This window comes from Equus przewalskii, chromosome X (genome assembly GCF_037783145.1).
Source record: "Equus przewalskii isolate Varuska chromosome X, EquPr2, whole genome shotgun sequence".
NCBI classification, from domain to species: domain Eukaryota; kingdom Metazoa; phylum Chordata; class Mammalia; order Perissodactyla; family Equidae; genus Equus; species Equus przewalskii.
The window spans coordinates 54,867,285-54,892,446 of record NC_091863.1 but is presented as its reverse complement, the minus strand read 5'-3'; the positions used below and the strand labels follow the sequence as shown (position 1 = coordinate 54,892,446).

At 45.1% G+C, this 25,162-nt stretch overlaps 1 protein-coding gene across 1 annotated transcript; it reads right to left on the bottom strand.

Annotated features, from left to right (window-relative positions):
• Nucleotides 1–266: 266 nt before the first annotated feature.
• FOXO4 (forkhead box O4) lies at nt 267–7,992 on the bottom strand. The gene is made up of 3 exons (XM_008511536.2): nt 6,846–7,992; nt 2,058–3,117; nt 267–1,731 (listed from the first exon to the last, which is right to left on the bottom strand). Exons 1-3 carry the CDS (start codon nt 7,296–7,298, stop codon nt 1,724–1,726), a joined length of 1,521 nt encoding a protein of 506 aa, XP_008509758.1. The 5' UTR covers nt 7,299–7,992; the 3' UTR covers nt 267–1,723.
• Nucleotides 7,993–25,162: the final 17,170 nt, after the last annotated feature.

Sequence of the window (25,162 nt, the reverse complement as noted above, 5' to 3'; positions counted from 1 at the left end):
ACCTTTGAGGGACAGAGTAGGAGGTGGGGTCTTCTCCAACCAGACTACCTCCCCTTGGGAGGCCTATCACAGCCCTCCTGCTCCTGCTGGGGTTAGGTGACCATGGGCACCTTCCCTCCCCCCACCACACTCCACCACCCCCACCTGCCTGCCAAAATCCAGACCCCTCACATCTCTGCCTCTGGGCAGTCCCTCTGGTCAGCCATTTGTCTTTCCCCTCCCTCCCCCTTATCCGAGGGGAGCAGCAAGACAGCAGAAACAAGGGCTGGTTATAGGCATTTATTGAATTTATTCATTTATTGATTTGACACACTTCCCCACTCCAATCTAGCACATGATACAATCTGGGTAGGCCAGGCGCTGACACAGGAAATGATGGGAACCCACAGCAGGGGCGGGGGAGGGGACAATGCAAAGGGGACTGGGGGAGGGGCTGCTTTGGGGGCTAGGGTGGAGAAGGAGCCCCAGATGGCCTCCCTGGCAGGTGCTAGTAAACCTGATCCACATTCCCCTCCATCCCTGCTCATTTCCCAGACCCTCAGCCAAGCTCTCCTGCTCCCCCTTCCCTGTCTTGCCCCTCCCCCTGTCTGCCGCCACACACACTTCCACATAACCCCTGTAGTCAGGCAAGGGGAAGAAGGGCAGGGACAGCTGTCAGGGGCCTTGAACAGGGAGGTCTCTGTGCCTAACTTTACCACCCTAAATCCTTCCCTCCTTCTCTTCTCTCCCCTCCCATCCCCTTCCCAGGCCACAAACTAATTCCAGGTCTTCAATGCACTCTCCCACCATAGCACTAACTCACAGTGGGTCATGCAAGAGTGTGGCTGCACCCCAATACCACACACTGCCAGGCACAAGGTGACAGAATGAGGGGACCTGGCTTAGCTTTCTCCTTAGGGAAACTCCAAGCTACTTCCACCAGACCTTGTTCTGACCTGGTCCACTTGGGGGCTCTTCCCCTTGCTCAGTACGCCTCCCCACTGCTGCTCTCTGTCAGCCTGGAGTTCCCTCCCCGACTTCTCCATGTTTCCCCAAGTAATGTCTGTAGTGTTTGTATCCTGTCACTATGACAAAGCCTTCAGAAAGAAAAAAGCATTCTCCCCATCACTAGCACCTTGCCACTGTTAAAAATCTCTATATTTGTGTTTATATTTCTTTAAAAGTTTATAAAAAGACTTTCTGTTATCTGCAGCCTTCCAAGGATGATTTGGCCTGGTGAGCCACTCCAGTGCTCAGACCTTGGCCCTTCCAGGTCTCCACTAGCCCCCCCCCCCCCCACTGGCCTAAGGGGCCACTGCATAAAAATCCCAGGCTCAGTCTAGCCTGGACCAGCTCAGATAAGACTCTACAAAAAATCCTGCTCCCAAAGGCAGGGGTAAGGCCACTGGTGACTTCACATTTCCAACAGCACTGCTCGCCCCTGCTACAAAACCTAGGGGGTGGGAATGAGGGGAGGCGAGGATGGCTCCCGGGAGGGGGCCTTACCCCCTAATTGGCACAGTGAGAATAAACCCTCTCCCTTTCCCCCTCCCCTCTCCCTCCTCCCATAGTTCCCATATGGGGCAGCTTTATCTTTATAATTTCCTTAACACCCGTGTGAGTAGACCCCACCCTAGCTCTAAAGTAGGGTCCCAAATTCCCGGGGATGGGTCAAGGGTAAAGAGTGGATATGGGCATGCCTGGCTCCACCTCTGAAGCAGGGGACAAAGCTTCCAGCCATGGCTCAGGGATCTGTGGGGAGAAAAAAATGGAGGACAAGGTAAGAGGTTGATCTGGGGCATGACAACTTTCCATCATCAAGGTCCATACCAAGGAAAACAGAGAGAGCCCCTCCCCCCACCTCTCCTGTGTTGCCCTGTAGGGGTGGGCACTGCTGGAGGGCCTGGAGGTCTCATCTGGAAACCATGCCACTCTAATATGACATCCTCCCTCCAATATCCCAGGATCTCCAGCCACCCCTTGTTCAAATCTCCCGCTTGATCAGATCATGGGACTAGCTGGGCACTGAGGAGTGGGTATAGGTTGTGAGATGCTACCATGATTAGGGGGTGCCGTACCTGGCTCGAAGTTGAAGTCCAGTCCCTCGCCCCCATCCATGAGGTCACTGATGATGTTATCCATGTCACACTCCAGGTTCTCCATATACATATCAAGATCTAGATCCTGAGGCATTCTGTCTTGGCTTGCAGCTTCAGTAGGGGGTGTGAGCACAGGAGTCGCCAGGCCCTTGGGGATGGGAGCACCCACCATGACTGGTGGTGGTGCCATCATCGAAAGGGTAGGAACCAGACTGCTGGGGCCTGGAGCCTCTAGGGGCTTAGGACATAGGCCGACTCCTGTGGCTAGCTTGCTGGAGGAAGGTATTCCCCCCAGCAACAGAAGTGTTGGAGCCTGAGACAGAATGGGATCTACTTGGGTCATGAGGACATCAGCAGGGGGTGGTGGCGTATCAGAAGTGAGCAGGGCCTCCAGAGACTGGGAGCTTGAGAAGCACCCTTCTCCTGCTGACAGGGGCCCCTCTGCTGGGCTGAAGAGGGAGGTGCTGTAGGTGTGTAAGGGGCCCGTAACCCCAGGATGCTGCAAAGAGAAGCCAGAGAGACTACTCCGAGATAGCAGGGAATGGGAAGATGTGAGGTTGAGCCCATCTAACAGCTCTAGATCTTCGTTTAGGGTGGGAGGCACACCCCCTGCATAGCTGCTGACTGAGGCTGGTATTTCCTCCTCCGTCAGCACCTCAGACTCTGGCCTCCTGGGGGAGAGCCGGGTGCTGACAGTGCTAGCATTTGAACTGCTTCGTGGACGGAAGGTGGTCCACACATCAGCTTCCTCGCGGTTTCGAGAGCAAGGGCTGCCTGACCACTTGGCAAAGTGGCCAACAGGGCTCGTCGGAGTGGCACCTTCAGGTGGGGCTGGCATCACAGCTGATTTCTTCTTGGGGGTCTTGCTGCGGCCCCGGAGTAGCTTGCTGCTGCTATCCATGGAGGCTGCTCGGCGGCGGGGCGCCTTGCCACTCTTGCCTCCCTCGGGGTTCAGCATCCACCAAGAGCTCTTGCCAGTAGCCTCGTTGTGAACCTTGATGAACTTGCTGTGCAGGGACAGGTTGTGGCGGATGGAGTTCTGGAGAGGGCAGAGGCAGCAGGAAAGGGGCATGAGGTGTGTGTAGGGGAGGTCAGCAGCCGGCAGTCCAGTCTAAAAGGATGCTGGGACATGGCAGGGGCATTCCTGGAGACTCAAAGCTAGTCAAATCCAGGGCGAAAACAGGCCAAGGTAGGGGCGGGGGTTGGGAGTGGAGGAGGAGACCATACAGAGTTCCCACCCGAAGACAAGCTGCTCGGCCTCTGCTCCAGACTCCTTTGCACAGGGGCCCAGGAGACAACCTGAGTAATAACCTATTGCAGAGGACACTGCGCCCACCCTGGAAAAGCTCACAACACTGTACTTCTCCCAAGTCTTTGGGGGGCTGTCTGGGGCTCGTGGGCATTGGGGAGATGCACTCCTGGTACATCAGGAACTAGACTCAGGTGGGAAAGAGCATGCCACAGCTCCCCTTTCCTTGAGTACAGGCTTGGATGGAGTTTACAGGGCAGTGGCATAACACCAGCCCAGGACTGACCTACCCTGTCCTGGGCCAGTTCTCTGAACAGACTGAGCGGCTGGAACCTCAGCATGGCTGGTGCTCCACTCCCCACAGGACATCTGGGCCCCAGCTCTCTACAGGATTTGAACATTCCTTTTTTCTGATTTCTCCCAGTTTGTGGACACACAGCCTCAAGTACGTTCAGGCCAGGCTTCTCACTGTGCCTCAAATACACAAGGCACATTCCTCCTTCCCTCCTGGTCCTGGGAAGGATCTCCCCTCCCTAAATTCTCCTAGTTTGTCAAGACCAAGCTTAAGGCCCCTCTCTTTTATAAAGTGGTTGCTTGACTTCTGCAGCCAAATTTCTTGTATAGTATTTTTATTTTTGAGGAAGACTAGCCCTGAGCTAACATCTGCCAATCCTCCTCTTTTTGCTGAGGAAGACTGGCCCTGAGCTAACATCCATGCTCATCTTCCTCTGCTTTATACGTGGGACGCCTGCCACAGCATGGCTTGCCAAGCGGTGTCATGTCCGCACCTGGGATCCAAACCGGTGAACCCCGGGCTGCCAAAGCGGAACGTGCGCACTTAACCGCTGTGCCACCGGGCCGGGCCCAACTTGTACAGTATTTTTTAACTGTTCCACACGATTTTACCCAATCTACATTGTATTGTTTACAGTGTCATATAATTAGTGTCAAAGTATAAGCGCCCAGGTCACGGATCACGTTGTCCAGCCAGGCAGCCCCCAGCAGTGCCCCCTCAGAGTGTCAAGCTCCCAGTACATAATCAATATTTGTTGCCCGATTGGTGGGTGGCCCCTGGGTGACGGTGGTGAGGCTCTCCTTGAGGCTCTGTCAGCTCTTGAGGCCTTGGGTATTAGAAGCTATGTGTCCTCCCTTCCTCCCTCCCTGCTGGCTGCTGATATTCTGCTAGAGATAAGTTTTTTTTTTTCCCCAGGGGCCCAGGGAGCAGAGATTGGCAGCTTCTTGAGCCCCCAGAGCGGCTTATTTCTACTGGTTGCTCCAGGCTAGTCACACCATCCTTTCGTGTGCCCCCTCCCCAACCTCCTTTCTCTTTTCTACCTCCTTTCCCCCACTTCTCAGGAATTTGTGCAAAAGATCTCCAACCTTAGGGGCATTTGACCTCCCACATGGAGCTCTTTAGTGTTTAAAACTCCAGAGGAGCCCAGAAAGGCTTGGAGCAACTAGGAAGCTGAGGCTATGGACAGTCAGAAATCACTTCATGTGTTTCTAGATGAGGAGACCCTTTGCCTAGGGAAAGATGCTTAAGTAGCTTCTTGTTCCAGGGCTCTTTAGCCAAAGAACTCCTGGTCTCCCTGGGACCCTGCAGTAATGGCACTCCAACTACTCTGGCTGCATTAATACTCTTAGTTCCTTCAAAGAATCACACTTGTCCATCCAGCCTGGGCTCTCAGTAACTGAGGACCACAGTGACTTCTGCCACCATGATTTCCCCCCTTTCATCCTCTAACTCCGGGTCTACTGAGAAGACCCATTCCTTTCCCTACTACTCAGTACCCACGAGGCCCATTTTTTCATCCCCTCTTCTTTAGGCCTTGGGACTAGTACACAGTACAGCTCCCTACCTGGAGAGGTCAGCTCCCTAGAAGCCTCTAATTCTTACCTGTTGGAAGGAGGGTGACTGCTAATTGCTCCCCAAGCCACCTAAACTAGGCTTTCTTGTTCTAAGTGAGTGCCGCCCCCTGGTGGGGTGGTAGTAACCTTGGCCCATCACCAGGAAAGCCAGTTCAGGAGTGAGGCTTCCCCCCTTGGAGTGGGGTGGGAGTGGAGAGTGCGGGGTGAGAGCCTTGGAGACCCCAAGCTCAGCCTGATTTGGCTTTGCCATTATTTCAATGAAGACATTTTGGCAGCATGGACGAGCAGAAAGAGCATATGATTTATAGTTAGACGAGTGCAAGTCCTCATTCTACTGATATCAGGTGAGTTTCCCAACCTTTCTATACCTTAGTTTCCTAATACGTAAAACGTGGAATCTCAGAATTGTCATGAAGATGAATAAAATAAAAAATTTAAAAACTACTTCGTAAACTAAAAAGCCCCGTATACGTGTAAATTAGAAGGAGGGACTACACTCCCACAGCATAAGTAACAACTCATGATTATTTCTCCTATCCTGGAAAATGAACCTAAGGGAAAAGAAAAACAGCTGTGTAGGCTGGGTCCAAGGAGGGGAGCTCTTTATGAGCTGAGACTGTGGCGTGGCAGTCTACCCAGAAATAGTGCCAAGGGTCTCAGTCAGCTGTCCTGTTTTCTGTTCTGCCCAGCTCCTGGGGATCCTGCAGATCTGATCCCTGGATCTCGTATCCCTACAGGAAGACCCTCTGCTCACTCAACCCTCTGTACTTCCTTGTATGCTGACCTCACCACCTACGGGGATACAGGACACCCAGAGGGATTGAAGCTCTCCAGTTTCATGATTAGAGCCCCATATTTCTCAGGACAAGTTTTCAGAGCTTCTAGCGAGATCTTTCCTCACAGTTTCTTCATGGAAGGCCAAGGGAACTCCCAACCTTGTGCTCTAAAGTCAGACCCCTACCTCTTTTTCTCATGACTAATATTCCCCAAGAGTAAAGGAAAACTTTCCCCCAAAACTTGGATAGCCCCTTACAAGGGAGAGTTTCTTGGCATTATAGGGTAAACTGAGGCAAGTAGTAGCTCACAGCCCTTTTTTTTCCTTAGTGCATAGGACCAGCTACCTTACCCCACGAATATCACTCTTCCTCCCTTTTGCCACTCCACTCCTTCTTCTTGGGTGGAACAGTAATCTAGAACAGTACCTCCACCCTGAGGTATTGGGAGGCAAGCGGGGAATCCAAGCAATCCCACAGGAATGGGAGAAAAGGTGTTGGGGTGAGAGGCAGAGGAGGAGGGCAGGCTAGGCTCCTGTGGGGAATCCACACAGTCCCTGCTGCACATAGGATAAAGACTTCTCTGTGGGGATAAGTGTTTTGGGGCAGCCCAAGCCAAAGTGCTGGGAGTGTTGAGCAGTGAGCAGAGAATTCAATTTTCTCCAGGACAAGGACAGTGTCTTATTCATCTGTGATCCTCCAGCATCAAGCACTGAGCATGGCATATACTATGTCCTAAGCAAATGTTTGTCTAATTGACGACTGAAGGTGGATCTCTGGGGTGGGGGTGTAAAAAGGGCCCCAGAGTAGAAGTAAGGAGGCTAGGGGGCCCAGGGGCAGATGGTATTGGGATGGAGGTAAGGGGGTCATAGTTACCTTCCATCCTGCTGAGCTGTTGCTGTCACCCTTGTCCTTGAAGTAGGGCACAGTGCGGACCATCCACTCATAGATCTGGGCGAGTGTCAGTCGCTTCTCCGGGGCGCTTTCAATGGCCTGGCTGATGAGTTCTGCATATGACTGATTTCCCCAGGCATTCCGGCGGGAGCCTCCCTTCCGAGGACCTGTTACGGCCCCCAGGATCCCGGGCTGGGGGCCCCCTGCCGGCTCTGGGAGCCGGGAGGGCAACAGGATCGGCTCTGAGCGCCCCTCCGTGTGTACCTTTTCTCCCAGACCTGGCTCCACCTCGGGCGGCTCGGACGGCTGGGTAGCAAGCTCTGGTCGGGGAAGGGGCCAGGTGCAGGAGCGGGGACGGCTCTGGGGTTTGAAGTCGGGATCGAGGTCTATGATCGCGGCAGCCTCTGTGGCTGAATTCTCATTCCCTGGATCCATACGTGGAGTTGGACCTCGGCCGCTCAGCGTTCAGAGGAGCCTGCCACCGTCCCTTACGATGCCTCCCCCCAGGGGGGAAGCACTAAGGGCCAGGAGGCACATTCCTGCCAGTCCTCAGAAAGTCGTGAACTTCCCCCTCGCCCCAGGACGCTAGCCCCCAAGCTGTCCCTGCCACACAGTTCTCTGATCCTCTTCTCGACTACAGCCTGCAGCCTCAAGAGCTCTTTCTGAGACACCACCTGTAACCTCCGCCTAGCGAAGGCACTTTTTCTCCAACCTCTCACTCAGCTTCCTGCTCCTTTAAACCTGAGGCACGGTATCCCCTCATACATTGCGCTCCCATCACCGAACGTCTCTTTAGCCGCAGTTCCCTCCCCCTTTTAAGTTGCTGCCCCCGGACACTCCTCCCAAATTTCCTCCACCCGGATCACTGCCCTCCCCCACGCCCCACTCCCCCACGCCCCGCTCCCCCGCGTCACTTGCCCCTCCCCTGACTCCCCCTCCCTCCGCCTCTTCCCTGCCCTCCACTCTTGATAAGGTCCACGTCCCCACAGCCCCAGGCTCCCCTATTCCCGCACCAATTCCCCTATGTACCCCCCCCACCCCCCGCCCCCCGGGTTTCCCTTTTGTTTTGCTCCAAGCAGCAGCCCCCGCCTGACGTCTCTGTTTACCACTCGCCGGGGCAGCCATCTGCGCACGCGCCTGGAGAGCCAGTTGGGAAACCGAGTTCTTCAGTCGTGCCACCCGGTCAGGCTTGAGGACTACGTTTCCCGTCCTACTTCGCGGCCGGGAGCCCGATAAGGGCGGCAGGAGAGCGGCGTGGCAGGATATAGGGAGGTGGAACTTCAATTATTAGAGGTCGCCGCGAACTCTTTTTCTTTTCTTAAAAATCATTTTCCTCCTTTCTTCCCCCCTTCCCACCTCCTCACTTGTGATTTCGGGGTCGCCCCTGTTGAGAGATGCTAGACCTTTCCCTCTTTCAGTTAAGAGAGGGCAAAAGGGAAAAAAATGTGGTCTCTACAAGAAACAAAGCTGAGAAGCAAGAAGCAAAGAACTGATTAGAAAATAGGCTGTATGCATGTTGGGGAGTTGAGTGTTTGTGTAACATAAACAAATGGCTAGCTGATGATAGTGTGTCCCTCAGCCCCCTAAACCTCCCTTACGCAGTTCACACTGACACTGCGGTCGCTGACCGGTTTTCTCCACTGGCTCTTTTGGCCTCCCCCTGCATGTTGATATTCTCCAGGTTCCCATCCTAGGCGGCTTCACTTTTCATTCAGCAGATCCCAAACTGAACTCATTTATCTGTTCCTGCACCCACACCCCTATCCTCTGGCTAGCCTTCTCTCTGAATTTGGTTAATGGTTGTCCTCATCTACCCAATCTTCCAAGCTCGACTTACTCTTCGCTTTTTCATCTCCCTAACTTCCCGCATCCAAATACCAGTTCAAGACCTTATTTATCACTGGATTAAATTGCAATGTCATCTTAATCGGACCTCCTGCCATCAATCTTTTCCCCACTGCAGTTTATGTTCCTTGCTGCCAACAAAGTTACCTTTCTAAGAAACACGCCTGGTAGTAATAGCTAAAATTTATGGAGCTCTTATTATGGACCAGGCGCTGTCCTGATTGCTTTATACATACATTAGCTCATTTACTCCTCAAATCAACCCTGCGAGGTAGGTACCACTATTATCCCCATTTTATAGAAGAAGACGCTAATGCTCAGAGATTTAGTGACTTGCCCAAAGTCACACAGCTAGGAGGCAGGAGAACTGGGATCATATCACTTGTATGTGATCATATAATTTCCCTGCTTAAAACTGCCTTTGATTTTCCCCATTGCCTATGAGATAAAGTTCAAACTCCCTAGGAAGGCATACAGGTCTCCTCAGATTCAGGTCACTTCCCACCCTTCCTGCTTCATCTTTCACTGGGCACACTAAGTTCCAACCAGTCAGAGTTTCACACTATTTCCTGGAAATACTGTACCCTTTTATGCCTTTCCCTCCATATCCTGGGATGTCCTTCCTCTCATTGTCCACTCCCCAAGTCTCTTATTCTGGAAGGCTCCTATTCAGCTTTTCCTGTCTCCCTCAGTGCAGTTGGTTCTCCCTTTTCTGCATTCCCAACCACTTTGTGCAGGCTTATGTGACACGGCACAGACCATGTTGTATTGTCATTATCTGTTTACGTGTATGTCTCTTCCACTAAACTGTGAACTCCTTGAGGGCAGAGACAAGTTTTGTGTATCTCTGTGACCCTGGCTTGGAGTCACATAGTAGACATTCAATAAATGCTGGTCGAATGAATGGGTTCAGGAATCAGATGACATTGCACTTGTACATTTGACAACTTTTTAATGAATGTATCATGTGTGTTTTCTGCCTGGCCATGTCCCAATTTTCCCATTAGACTGCAAGCTCCTAGGGGTAGGGACTATAGTTTAACTTGTCTGTATAGTGCCCAGCGCTATACCATTTGCAGTGTTGCTTGATATGTGCTTTGTGATGACCAGACCTTCCTCCTGTCAGGAAGGATATCGATACAGCCTGGGATTTTTCAGAGACAGCAGCACACCGGGCCTTCAAAGTGACGTTAGTCTGCTTCTGGTAACAGAATAAACTTGGTTCTACATACTCCTGCCTCCCTCTACTCCAACATACATTTGTCCTCCATCTGTCGTGTAGAGAGTAAACAAAAGACCATGTATTCCTACCTGATGTCCAGACTCGAGAGATGGGACATAGTTGCTCACATTGCCTGGCAAACATTTCCTGCATACGCCTCTTCCTCCTGCAGCACAGCCTGGAGTACTTGGTAAGTGCTGCACAAGTGGGGAATTGGGTAGAGGAGAGAGCCCGGTGGGCACTAGGTCACAAGGAGCTCTCTTCTAACTGAAACAGGTGTGGTGGCAGATCATGCAGAGCTGCCGAGGCAGAGAAATGGCAGGGTGGGGCAGGCACCTGTCCTGGCTTGAGTTATATCTTGCATTGTCTCCCTTTGTGCATTTCTTTGAAAAGGTCCACCTCTCCACCAACTCATGTCCATCACCTCCTTAAATTTCCAATTCAAAGCTCAAAACTTACGTGCTCTTGGAAACTTCCCCCAACCAGCCCAACCTGACAGATCGCTTGCCTACTTTGCATCTCCTGAACCTCTACGAGCTCAGTTTGTATTCTTTAATTTTGTGCTTATGGTTACATGGCTTTTCATTTCATGAGGGCATATTGTCTCCCCCTTATTACTGTGGGAGTGCTGGAATATCCATTAGTCAAGAGACAGAGTTAGCAAGGTGGCTTTGGAGAATGGAAGAGACACTGGTCAGGAAAGAGGACTAATAGGAGGCCCCCAGAAAGCCACTGTAGTCATAAATTATGAACAGATATTGCAGGGTGGGGGGTGGGCACAGGCTTTTTTCCCCAGTTGCAACCTCTGAGTTTGTGGTCTCAACTGGCTCCCCATTCACGACTTGTTTTTTTCCTCTTGAAGGTCATAGGGGTTTGGCTCTCTTGCCTCTTTCACTGCCACCGCCCACTCTTCTACCTGGGTGCCACCCCCCAAGCCTGCTGCCAAACCGGCTTTATTAATTTGAATCGAGATAGACATTTCCCCACTTCTTTCTCAGCCTGCTCAGCTCTGGAAGAACACACAACCCCCACCTGGGGTTTGTATAGGATTTTTGCTAGTGACTACAGGGAAAGATGCAGGGGTTAACAAAAATAACATCGAGAAAGTTCAAGGAGTCTCAGAAAGCACCACCTCTACTTGTCCTTGGTCTTCGCAGATGTGTATGGAATGTACATACTTTTGGTAGCCCTCTTCTGTAAGTCCTGCCTTCTGTTTTTCTGTGAAAGATTTTTGGTCCTTCCCTTAGAGGCCAGTATCACCCTCCCAACCCTGCTGTTGTTTTAAAAAATCTTATCAGTTGAGGAACATTTCGTAAGAGCCTGCTATTTTCCAGACACCAGACTAGGTGCTTTTACATAAAGTGCACCCCAGACTAAAGTCCTCAGGTTTAGCCCCAAGTAGATTTGAGTTAGCACCACTGCTGAGTTCAAGGCAGCTTTCAGTCCTTTCTGGACCCTAAAAGTCAGTCCGATGTAGTGAAAAGAGTGATAGATTGAGGCAGGAGATCTGAGTCCTTGTAATAGCCCTGTCACTAAATAGTTGAATAATGATAATAATTACACGAACATTAGTAAGTAACATTTATGAATTTTTATTATGTGTTAGGCACTGTGCTAAGAGCTTTGCATGGATTATCTGATTTAATCCACACAATAAGCATGTTAAGTTAAATGCTATTGCTATTTTCGTTTCACAGAGGAAAATGAGACTTACAGAGGGTAAAGGGACCCACTTAAGGTCTGGAGTTGGTAAGTGGTAGAGCAGAGGTCCAAATCCAGGCAGTCTGACTCCAGAGCCTACACAAGTCAGTTCACCTCTTCTGGCTTTGTAAAATGAGAGTGTTGTATTAGATGATCTCTAAAGTTTTCCTAGCTCGAAAATCCTGTTTCCTGTGATCTTCAATCTGGGTACAAGACCCTAGATTGCTCTTTTGGCCTTAGGCTACCCTGAGCTTTCACTTCATACCCACACAAATTTGGTCCTGGCCCCCTGTAGGAATAAGGTCCGCAAAGCTTCCTCTCTCAGGTTTGGGGCTCGCCTGAACTGACCTTTGAGCTTCCTCTGTAACCCTTCCTGTAAGCCTCTATGGTTCCAACCTTTGAAAGTCCTACTTGCATGGTATTTACTAGAGTTATTCACCAAGGAGTGTCCAATACACGAAAACATGCTTATATTTTAAAGTTACATGAAAACAGCAGGATGCAATACTTTATATGCTCATAATTTTGTTTAAAATACATTGAGAAAAGATAGGGAAAAGTGCCAAAAAGTGTTAACAGTGGTTATCTTTTTTCTTTTTACTTTCTTATATTTTTCCAGTTTACTATGACTGTGTATAACTTTTAAATTGGGAAAAATTCATTATATTTTGCCTCTTTCTATACAGGATTTGAGGCCCTTTACCAAAATAAGAGTACAAATGTCATAAGATTATAGAAATAGAACATCAGACCATGGAAAGGAAGAGGGAACTGATGTGCGATGACTGAACATTAAATTCACCTTTGGGGGCAGCCAGGGAAAAGGCGGAACACAGTAAAATATGAAATTCTTGTTATCAGAAGGCACGACACATAGCAGTTCCTCGAGAGAGAGAGATTTTCCTGTCACTAAATTCTTTTCTCCCCCGATTGAAAAGACAGGGCTACAGCAAACAAACATTTTTGAAAAAACAAAACATTTATAATCCCCTTGCCCTCATACAGTTTTCATCTTTGCCTACCCACTTTCAGTCCTTGTCCACAGACAGAAATAATTTTACATGGCTGCAATTAGGGTCTATATACCATTTTGTGTTCTGTTTTTTTAATGAACATATCATAAACACGTTTCATATTTAGTCTTCAGGAATTATAATTTTTAGCAGCTACAGAATGGCCCATTACTGGCACTAAATTCCGTAAGAAATTTTTCATGTGGGATTAACATAAGGGACAATGTCCTCAGTAAATTTCATAACGCACATAGAAGAGATTTTCATATTACTTTCTTGTATCTACCCTGGCTAAAAGCCAAGGGTGTAACATTAAAGCATTTCTGCAGGGGCTGAGCTGATACGGTTCAGGCATGTAACCTTCTGGTGCTCTAACTTGATCTGAGGACACAACTTAAAATGCCACCTAAAGGAGTGGATGGATAGAATGTCCCTTACAATATATTCCATAAATATCTCTTCTCATAGCCAGGCTTTTGACAGGACCTCAGAGGCTGACTACACTTATTCTCTGATGAAGGCCAGAAGTGTTGGTATGCTCTGTTGTTGACTGAGGCAGGATCCATATGTTTTGGAAGACAGACGAACAGGTGGTCGGGTGACAGGGTTAACATTCTGGCTTGAAAGTTGAGAAGCCTGACCAGTGTTGTTGCCTGCGTGGATGTCTACCTCACATCCCGATGAAGGTAGGGTGCAGGTGAAGCCAGATTTTTCTTAGGAAGCAGCTTTTGGATCTGAGTTCCACACCACAAAGGAGGGATTTTTGATCTGAACAGTTTTCAAAGCCCATAACCAGTCAGGTGGCCTGGCATAAGAAGGGAAGTCTCATAAATAATCCAATGGAACCTCTGGTTTTAGGAACTGTAGGCTCCCAGTGTGCCTGCCAATATGAATTAGCTGCAGAAGGGGATTTTATATTGACCAGTTGAATTTTGGAGACTGTCACCAAGGACAATTAAAATTTTTTACGTAAATGATGTTGAGCTATTATTTCTGGTACTAATTATATACCAGAGCCATTTGCCTCTTATGAACTGCACCTAATGTGTGATAATACTATGTCAGCAGCATAAAGGCAGACTCATTTTTTATTTTAAAATTTAACATTACAGCCACAAAACAAAAAAATTTAAAAAATAGAGAAATAGGAGAAAATAATTACCCACAATCCCATCCTCTTAACGCAACTATCACTAAGGTTTTTTTGTACTTCTCTTATTTTTTTCACCACCATGTTTTTACATATTTATATTCATATTATACATATAAATTTGTGTTCTGTGTTAATCATTGTAATTACACAGTAATACATGCGTATATTTTCCTTTGAAAATTTAGAACATTACAGAAAAAGCTAAAAGTCCATTTGGTCCCTTATCCCACTCACCTTTGCCCGCCTCCCTGAAGTTACCACTGTCATGAGCTTGATATGTATCCTTCCAGACTTTTTTAAAAAAATACTCTTACATAGGAAAAATATGTACAATAAATGATTATATTCAGCAACTGGCTTTTTTCACATAAAAATGCTTTTGAGATCTATCCTTATTGAAACAGCTAGTTCATTCCCTTTAACTGCTGTATTGTATTCCATTTAACGAATATGCCACATTTCATTTAGCCATTCCCTAAAGCAGAATTCGTATCTTTTTGTGTGTGTATGTGGCAAGAGGGTTAATAAGTCTGCTAAACTATGTCAATTTCCCTGGTGTCATTCTGAGCACATTAATGCAGAGAGACAGCCTGAAGTAAGAAAAAAATGTTACTTTACACACAGACGCAGAGATCCCTGGTCCCCAAATCACCATCCCATGAGTCTGGATTCACAGTGCTGCCCAATGGAACTTTCTGTTATGATGGAAATGTCCTATATCTGTACTGTCCAATACGGCAGCCACTAGCCACACATGCCTATTGAGCATTTAAAATGTGGCCAGGCAACTGAGGAGCTGAAGTTTTAGTTTAATTTAATTTAATTTAAATTAATTTAAATTTGGTCGCATGTAGCTAGTGGCTACTGTATTGGATAGTGCAAGACTCTAACATAGGGTAATGGAAGCCACGCTCTTTTAGGCTACAAATTAGATCATCAGGAGCTCTGAGACAATTGTGTCCACCCTCTAAAGGTCAATGGATGATGCGAAGATCTTGTATTGGTCTTTTTATATGTTCTTCTTTTAAGGTTAATTCTCCTTGTTCCTGGTTTCCAGACGGGTTAAAGACAAGGTTGCTAGAAAGCCTGTCTTTCTGGGAAATGACTATACTCAAACCAAACCATGTAGAAATTCATTTCTAATCCCAACACCCTCACTTGACGTTTAATAAACTAAAATCCCCCATCAGTCATCCCACTAGTCCAGTAAAAGCTTCAAGGATGACAGAAGTAGTACACAAAGTCAACAGAATGGTATAAACATCTTGCAAAACGGTCTTGGCTGCGAGCCAGCATTGTTCAGTTAGTCAAGTTGCATGTCGTAAATGGGATTTAGACCCAGAAAGAACTGATGTACTTTTTTGATTTCCATAAATGCCTCTGAGAGACACTGAATCCCCATCCAGATCTCCTTTATCACCCAGAAGGTTCCTGACTGTCCCATATACCCTGCTAAATCTATAGCTCACATAGATAGGCATGTGGTTATGCAATTTGTTCCCAGAGCAGGCTCCAGAATGTCCAGATCTAATGTCCAGTTGATCTTCCCTGGCAGCAGCAGGCAGATATGACAGCACATGTGGGCTGAAGAAGTACACAGCCTGCCCCTGGGAGGAATAGTGAGGCACGAGGCACAAATACAGTCTTAATACAGACAGTGATAAAATAACATGAAAAATATGCCAGCTATGCCTGTTACAAAAATCCATGACTAGCTCCTCTTTTTCATAGGGGCGCCAACGTATGAAAGTATACCTATCCTCTTGTCTTTCCCTCCCCCCTCCTGTTTCCTGTTCTTTTATGTTTATGTTCTCTGATCTCTTTGCTTAGTCTCTTTCTCCTTCTGCCTCTGGCAGTTTCCATTGCTGATCCCCTTTCTTCTTTTCCCGAGGCCAGACTTACAGCATCCTTCAACAAGGTCATGCACTCAGCTAATCTCTAAGTGGCATCAGGCCATTAAGATATAAGTTAAAGAGAAAGGAGCCTTAAACACAGTCCTGTTTTACTTGTGATCGTGGTCTGGTATACCAGGGGACTTCTACCTGCCCTGAGACTTTCTATTTTAAACTTTAAAAAAAAGAAAGTCACCCCCCAGACACTATAGAAGTAATGCATGTTTATTAAAGAAAAATTATAAAATACAGAAAAAAAATTTTTAAGTACTTATAGTTCCATCACCCAATGAAAACTACAGTTAATATTTTGCTATATTTCTTTCCAGTATTATTTTTTCCTTCTACATAAATTAAAAGAAAACACTGTTGTAACCACACTATATGTATAATTTTGTATTTGGGTTTTTTCCCCCACTTAACATATAAAGATGTTTTCAAATGATTACACAGGTTCATAAATAGAACTTTAGTTCCTGCGTATTATTCTATCAGTTGGATGTACCATAGATAATCATTTCCATATTGCTAGCCACTAACTTGAAGTAGTATTAAAATGAAGATTTTCACAAGCATTGATTGCCAAGGATCTATGTTAAGCACAAATAGATTTTCCCAAAACAGTAATTGCCATGTAATAGGAAAAAATAGGAAAATAGGAAAACAGGAAAATAGTAGTTCAATGAAGGCTGCAGTTTTTCAGACAACAGTAGATTTCTCCAAAAAGTTGAGAGAGTACAATAGTAGTGAATCTTACAGTAGTGTCAGGACCTCCCTCTCCGTGATGGCAGCCTGGTGTAGTAGAAAGAAAAAATACTTTGGAATCAGACATTCTTTCCTTTATTCAATAAATATTAATGGAGTGCCTATTACGTGCCAGGGACTTTAAAGATACCAATAAGAAAAACAAAGTGCTTGCCCTCATGAAGCATATCGTCTAGTGGGATTCATAGGCAATCAAACAAGCAATCACATACAGCATGATAAATACTAAGATTGGGGAAATATGGGGGGTTATAGGTATATAAAAGAAGGACATCTAACTTGGACTTGGGGGACCAGGAAGGTTTCCTGGAGGAAGTGATATCTAAGCTTAGATGTGAAGGATGAGTAGGAATTAGCAAGCTGAAGATGTGGAGGAGACTAGGGGAGAGACTGTGTGTTCCAGACAGAGGGAACAGCAGGAATAAAGGTTTATAAGCATGAGAGAGACTCTCTTTTATCTGATGATGTCTTTATTTTGCCTTCATTCTTATACATACATACATATACATTTGTTGTTGTTGTTGTTGTTGTTTTGGTGAGGAAGATTAGCCCTGAGCTAACATCTGTTGCCAATCTTCCTCTTTTTTTCTTGGGGAAGATTGTCCCTGAGCTAACATCCGTGCCATTCTTCCTCTAGTTTGTAAATGGGATGCTGCCACAGCATGGCTTTATGAATGGTGTGTAGGTCCATGCTCAGGATCTGAATCTGCAAACCCGGGGCCGTCAAAGCGGAGCAAGCGAACTTAACCACTATGCCACCAGGCCGGCCCCACCTTCATTCTTGAAGAATATTTTTACTGAACATAGAATTCTGGGTTGACAATGATTTTTTTCCCTAGCAATTTAAAGATGTTTTTCTACTGTTTTCTAGCAGCCATAGTTTCTGAGGAGAAGTTGACTGTTATTTGAATCATTATATGTACTGTGTTGTTGTTCTCTTGCTGCTTTCAAGATTTTCTCTCGGTCTTTGGTTCTCAGCAGTTCGACTAGAATACGCATAGGTACAGTTTCTCTGTATTTATCCTGTTTGGGCTTTGCTGAGCTTGAATGTGTAAATGTATGTCTTTCACCAAATTTGGAACGTGTTCAACCGCTATTTCTTTCGATAATGTTTCTGACCCCATTCTCTCCTTCCCCTCCTTCAGGAACTGTAATCACACTTATTTTTCACCTATGATATTGTCCCACAGGTCTATGAGGCTCTGTTCATTTTTTTCAACCCCCTCTCTCTCTTCTTCAGATTGGATGCTTTTTATTATTATATCTTCAAGTTCACCAACTCCTTCCTCTGTTATTTCATTCTGATATTGAGTCCATCTAGTTATTTATTTTTATTTCAGATATTGTGTTTTTCAGTTCTAGAATTTCCATTGAGTTCTTTTTTTATTTTATATTTCTCTGCTGAAGTTTCCTATCTTTTCATTCATTATCAGGGTATTTTTCTCTCCTCATCAAGCATCATCATCTCAGGGTTGGCCTCCATTAGTTGTCTAGTTGTCTTTTCCCTTGAGAATGGGTCACATTTTCCAGATTCTTCATATATTGAGTAATTTTAGAGGGTTTCCTGGGCATTGTGAATGCTATCTTGTGGAGACTCCAGATTCTGTTGTATTCCTCTGAAGAGTGTGGATGTATTTGTTTCAGCAAGCGATTAACATGGTTAGATTCCAACTGAAAACTCTGCCTTGTCTGCAATGGGTGGCAGCTCAAATCTCAGTTCCATCCTTTTAGTCTTAGACGAGAACTGCTTTGAGTTTGCCTTATGCATGTGTGGCTCAAGAGAAGACCTGGGAAGAGTTTATACAGATAATTTTGGGTTCCTTTTCTCAGAATCTTTTTCTGAGCTATCCCCTCACTTTCTAGAGACTATGGTTGCCACAGGCCCCCTGTCCTCTGGTTCTTCAGGCTAGACATATGAGGGTTTCCTAATATGGTTTTAATGGTCTGACTGGTGACTGCAGCCTGCCCTCATAATAAAGCCATAAAAATGAGAAACTTGCCCCATGCTGTTCCCTTATTCCAAGTTCCAACCTCCCTCCAATATATGCCTGCTATTCTTCACTCTCTGGAGCTTTCAGGTAGGGATGTGTGTGTGTGTGTGTGTGTGTGTGTGTGTATTTTGTCCAGAGTTTATAGTTCTTATCTATTGAGAGAGAATGGAACCTGTGAGAGATTCTCAGATGAGCTTACTTCATATTTTTGGGGGGAAAATCATAGCCCTCAACTTCTTTCTTTTTCACCTTGGCATTTCTCTATCTTATCACCTATATTCCCCTCTTGCCTCAGAGGGGAAAAAAAGGCTAACTTGTTTACTTTTTCCCATCACCTCTTGTTTTGGGCAGGAACTACAATTCATTCATCCGTTTATTCAGTTATTCAACAAATATGTATTGAGCCAGACATTGTGCTAGGCATTAGGGGTAACGAGAGTAAGTAAAAATAGACCCTACTTCACTGAGACTGCTCTCTTCAAGGTCATCAAAGGTCTGGCTTCTTAATCACCAGATGAAATAACTTTTTCTCAGTCTTATCCTCTCTAACTTCATTGCTCTATCCCTCATTGACTCTGGTGACCAACCTCTCCTTAAAACTCTCTCCTTTGTCTTCCAGTTCTCCCACCTCACTGATTTCTCCTCTCGTTTTCTAAGTAGAAGAATTTTCAGAGACTTTGTCCTTGGCAGTCTTACTCAATCTTAGTGTTTCAACTATCACAACAATGCCCAAGATTCCAAGACTCTATCTTCTGCCCTGACCTCTCTCCTGATATTGAGACTTGAATTTCAGCTGTTTGTCTCCACCTGGTTGTCTGGAATCACATTTAACTGCACGTAGTCAAAATCCAACTCATCTAGCCCGTGAACCTACTCTTCTTCCTGCATTTCCTATTTCGGTTAATTCCTGATTCTGGAAGCATATAATTAAATAAGAGCTGGAACAGGGCTGTTGCAAAAGGGATTCTTGCACCGGGTGGGAAGTTTGACAATAAGGAAAGCTCGAAAGTCACTTCCAATTCCGTGATTCTATTATGTTCCCAGCACAGTGCTATCCATTTCCTTCCAGGAGCTCACGATCTAATTGAGGGAGACAACAAGTGAGTGATAACTAGTCCTGACTTCAAATGCAGCAGGAATTCAGAGAAAGGAGACAGTGTGCATTGAAGTAGTGAGAGAAGACTAAGCTAAGCTCTTCAAAGGTAGAAGCTGTGTCTTCAATTTCATTTCTATCCCCGCAGCACCATTCTCTACACACTGTGGAAACTCCATAAAGACTTTTTGAATGATTTTGTAATCATTATTAATGTTTATTGAGTACACATTGAGTGCATAGTTCTTCACTAAATGATGTGGGAATTAACCAACATTTGATGCAGTTTCTGACCTTTTTCAATCAATCAGTCAACCAACAAATATTTACTCAGTGCCTATTTTTGCAATACACCGTGCTAGGCATTATGGGGGATACAAGATGCAAGAGAAAGAAAAATCTTAGTCTCTTCCCTTGGAGAGTTTACAGTATGGTTGGTAAGATGAGACATAAATGCACACAAAGCTAATAGAGAATGCGAGTCAGAGCCAAATGAACGTTACAGACAAGTCTGTAAAATTTTTAAAAGTACAGATTACTGTAGACTGGATGGACATGGAGGCTTTTTGGAGGAGGTGGGACCTGCACTGGGCTTTGAAGGATAGGCAGAAATTAAATGGGCTTGAACTTCTAATAGTTATTAAGAAGATGGAATTCAACATAAAAAGTTTCAGGCTAAAGACAAAACAGATGAAGAACAACATCTAGGCAGGAGTAGGCAGCTTACACCAGAATGTTACTGAGCAGTCGTTAGTGACATTCTATCCCTTCCCACCAAATGCACTTTTTTTCAGTCTTTCTCTCTTTTTTCTTTTTTTAATATATATATTTTTTCCATTTTATGGTGACGTACAGGGCTAAAAGAATCTTCATTGAGAGGCAGGTTAAAAACCTGGGCTCCTAAACCAGACTGTCTGGGTTCAAATCCTGGCTTTACCACTTATTAGCTGTGTGATTTTGGGCACATTGCTTAATCTGGCTGTGCCTCATCAGTAAAATGCAGATATAAAAATAGCACCTATGTGGTAGGATTGTTTTGAGGATTAATTGAGTTAAAATATATAAAGTGCTTAAAAGAGTGCCTGGCACATAGTGAGTGTTCGATAAATGTTAGCTTTTTTTGCGGGAAAAGGCTGGCTAACTGCAACATTATTATCTTTCCAGGTCTTATTGTTGCTTGGTAATTCATTATATAATTAATGAATACCTGTATGGAAGCTAGAGGCCACACTCTGGTCAGCTAAAGGGTTAGGTCTTTAGCAACCCCTGATAAACATGCATAGACACTCAGAAACTTAGGCCACGCCACTTTTTGTCAGATTGTCTTCACCCCTAGGCGATCCAGAAATACTTTAGTAAAATAAATACAATCACTGACTTAAGTAGACAAGTTGAGTATTTAATGAACAACTTCATCAACATAGGGAGAGAGCTGACAAGTTTCAGAATGGATTGAGTTTAAAGTAGAGACTATCCCTAGGGAGGCGCCAGGTGAAATTATGGTTAAATGAACTTCACAAAGGGGAGAAGTCACTAATGGTAGTAGGCAGCTGGCTGGCTGTGTGTGGAAAGAGAGTGGGGCTGCAGAGAGAGGCAGCTAACCTCTGGATCCATGTTCCCTGGAGTATAGCCTGGCCGTCCTGAGCACTGCTCTCTGGTTTCCCTCACTGCACTACGTCTTTTACACTCAGACACCCCCCGCCCCACTCCCTCCCTTCAGTTCCAGACGCCTGCTCCCAAGAACGCCAACACTCCAAATTGTAGGGGCTTTTGATTTGCCATTTTCTTGGGACAGTCTGAATAGAAAGTAGAAAGAAGTTCTTGTCAGTTTGGTTGCCTAACACTGAGTTGGAGATTGTGCAATCTCCTTTTGGAAAAATTTAAGGGCAGGAAGATGGATAGGTGTCTGTTTGATTAAGGTACAGTATTGCCTGTAGGCAGGAGGATGAACTAATGAGATTCCTTCCAATTTAAAGATCCTAAATCTCTATCTCTCATTTTTTCCCCACTCTGGACTTGTTTTGGCAAAGAATGAACGTGCTCAAGGAAACCTGATAGAGAGAAAAATGAGCATTGCTACATCGAGTTCTGATGTCACCTGTTTACCAAGAGATTTGACTCAGCTATTCTTTTTTTTTCCCCCTTTGGTGTGATAATTGAGGTACAGAGGATAACTGTGCCTTGCCCAACATCACTTGGTAACTGTGAAGCTCTGTGCCCTTCATGAAAAGCAAAAAGCGGGGCGTGTGTGTATGTGTGTGTGTCTAAGCCAGCTGGTAACAGCTGTTAGCATGTTATTACTGCAAAGGATTTAATTAGCCCGGTACCATCTACTCTTCTCTCTCTGCCCTGTCAAATCTTTCTCTTTAAAAAAAGACCGTATATTTATGCCTCATTGTGAATTTAACTCTCACAATTCTCCTAGGGCTATTTGATTTTTAAGCCTTATTCTTTTACTTACCTGTATATTCAACTTCTCACTTTCTATGAAATCCTTCCCCCGCTCCCCGAGCTGTTAAACATATTCAAGTCTCTTCTCTCTAAAAAACAAACAAACAAATCCTTCTTTGACAAAGCATTGCCCTCTAGCTACCACATTCCTTTCTTAGGCAAGCTTCTCGAAAGAATAATCTCTACTAAATGTTTTCACTTCTCCGCCTCTGATTTAATCCTCAATCCACTGCAGTCTGGGTTCCATCTCCAGGCCTCTACTGCTCTCACGGAGGTAATGGGCAAATCGAGTGGACTTCTCTCAGGCCTTATCTTATTGAACGGTTCTACTGTTTCAAACACTGTGAACCACCTCCTTGCTCCTTCTGGAAACATTTTTTATCCCCCCTTCAGATTACTATTGTCTCCTGGTTCTCTTTCTACCTCTCTGACCACTCCTCCCTGGTCTCCTTCACAAGCTTCTCTTCCTGTGCCTGCCCTTTAATTTTTTTCCAAAATGGAAATAGTGGGTTTTTTTCTCATTAAAAAAACCATATATGTTCATTGTTTAAAAATGAGGTCCTTTAGAAAATTATAAATAAAAACATAAAATCCAACTGAAACCCCACCACACACAGGTAACCACTGCTAACATTTTAATTTATATCCTTCCAGTCTTTAAAAATTATTATATATATAAATCATATACAGTAATACAAATGGTATCATATTACAATATTTTTTACCAGCTTTTTTCACTTTTTTTGTGGGCATCATTCCATATCAACGAGTATAGAACGTTATTTTATTTTTTATTTTTTGAGGAAGATTAGCTCTGAGCTAACTACTGCCAGCCCTCCTCTTTGTGCTGAGGAAGCCTGGCCCTGAGCTAACATCCGTGCCTATCTTCCTCTACTTGCCATGTGGGACGCCTACCACAGCATGGCTTGCCAAGCGGTAGCCATGTCCGCACCCGGGATCCGAACTGGCGAACCCTGGGCCGCCAAGAAGCGGAACGTGCAAACCTAACTGCTGCGCCACTGGGCCGGCCCCTAGAATGTTATTTTAAATGGATACTTAGGAGAACCCTGAATTTGGCCATTTACACAAGAGACTAAGTTTTATGATGGAAGTGACTGAGATACAAAGTCTGTAAAAAATAGAACCCACTACTCCTTTGTAAGACTTGTCATATAAACAAATTCACCAATTAGAAAAAAATGGCTACAAAAATATTCCATTGCATAACATGAACAATTATTTGCTCTTAAAGACAAGATCTGTATACTGGTATCTTTATGTGATTATCTGATTATTTTCTCAGGATAAATTATTGGAAGTGAAATTTTTGAGTCAAAACTTTTGGTAAATAACATTTAAAATTTTTTAAAAAATACTTAAACATAAATGAAATGAAAATGAAAAACAGCTCTCCCTGCCATCCCTGACTCCTGCTCTCCAGTTCTGCTCTCCAGAGACAAGCAGTATTACAAGTTTCTTGAGGTCAAATGTTTTTTTAATACATGCTACCAGTTTGCCTCCCAGAACGGTTGTATGGATTTACACTCTCATCAACACTGCATGCCTTCACCAAGTTTTAAATCTTCTGTCCTTGCTCTTCACGTTTTTCTTTCTACACTGTATGCTGATGACTCTCAAATCTCTGTCTCTTACCCTGATCACACCCTTGAGCTCCAGGCCAGTACTTCAGCTGCCTGCTGGACATCTCCTCCCAGACACCCCAGATTTATCTAAATTGAACTCATTGTCTTCCCTCCCAAACTTACTCTTCTTTCTGTAATTCCAATTTTGATTGGTGGTACCAGCATCCACCTAGTTACATAAATCAGAAACCCAGGAGTCATTTTCAATTTCCTCCCTCTCCCCTCAAATAGTAATAATAGCCAATAGTTACTGAACACTTCCTGTTTGCATGTATTTTATTTAATTCTCACAAAAGCCCCAGAGGTAGCTTTTAGTCTTATCATTTCCATTTTCCAGATGAGGAAAACTGTTTGGATAACTTGCTCAAGGTTATACAACTAGGAAGCAGGGATTTTGACCCAGGCAGCTTAAGTTCATAGCTCACATGCTTAAGTCCTATACTATACTACCACCATATCTAATCACATACAAGTCCTATCTATTTATTTCCTCAGTCTCAGTCCTATCTCCTCCCTTTTCTCCATTCCCACCATCACGACCAGATTCTAAGTTTTATTGTTGATACTCTTATAATTCGTCATATTCAACTCAAACACGTCTTCTATGTTGCCTGCAAAATAATCCTTTTAAAACACAAATCTGATCATGTCTTTTTCCTGTTGAAGGTCCTTCAGTGCCTCCCTATCGCCTACATCATAAAGCCAGAGACCCTTTGCTTAATATAGAAGGATCACCCTCAGCTGCCCATCCCCAGCCAGCCTACCTCTCTAAGCATTTCCATTACACAATCTGAATTGGTGATAATTGCCTAAAAATATCATGCTGTTTCTTATCAGAATGACTTTGCTATGCTATTCCCTCTGCAAGAAATTACCTTTCCCCATTTCCACTCCTATTTGTTCTTTATGTCTTTTCATGTCTGTCAAACTCAGATGTTTCCTCCTCCAGGAAGCCTTCCCTAATTCCTCCAATTATTCATGTCCTATGTGCTGCTTTGAACATTCGCTTATTTTGTATTTGTCACATTGTATTAGTTTAATTTACTTGTCTCCCTTTCTAGAATGTTAACCCCTTGAGGGCAGGAAGTTTCTTACTCAACTGTAGGTCTTTAGTGTTTAGCATAGTGCCTGGCACATAAGTGGTTGCTTAGTAGATATCTGTTAAATTGAATTAAATAACTGAATTGTGAAATTATCGGGCCTTGTGCTCTGTGGAAGGAATTTCAGGCATCAGTGACATGGGAAATTTTTTTTGCAGATGAGGGCAGGTGCGGAAAGGAGAAAAGATGACCTAAAATCACCACCCTTAATGTGGGGCACTACCCCTTCAAATGGGCCATGTGTAAATTAGTCATATAAATATTAACACATATTTCTTTTCTTTTTTTTTTTTGAGGAAGATTAGCCCTGAGCTAACTACTGCCAGTCCTCCTCTTTTTGCTGAGGAAGCCTGACCCTGAGTTAACATCGTGCCCATCTTCCTCTACTTTCTATGTGGGACGCCTACCACAGCATGACTTGCCAAGCAGT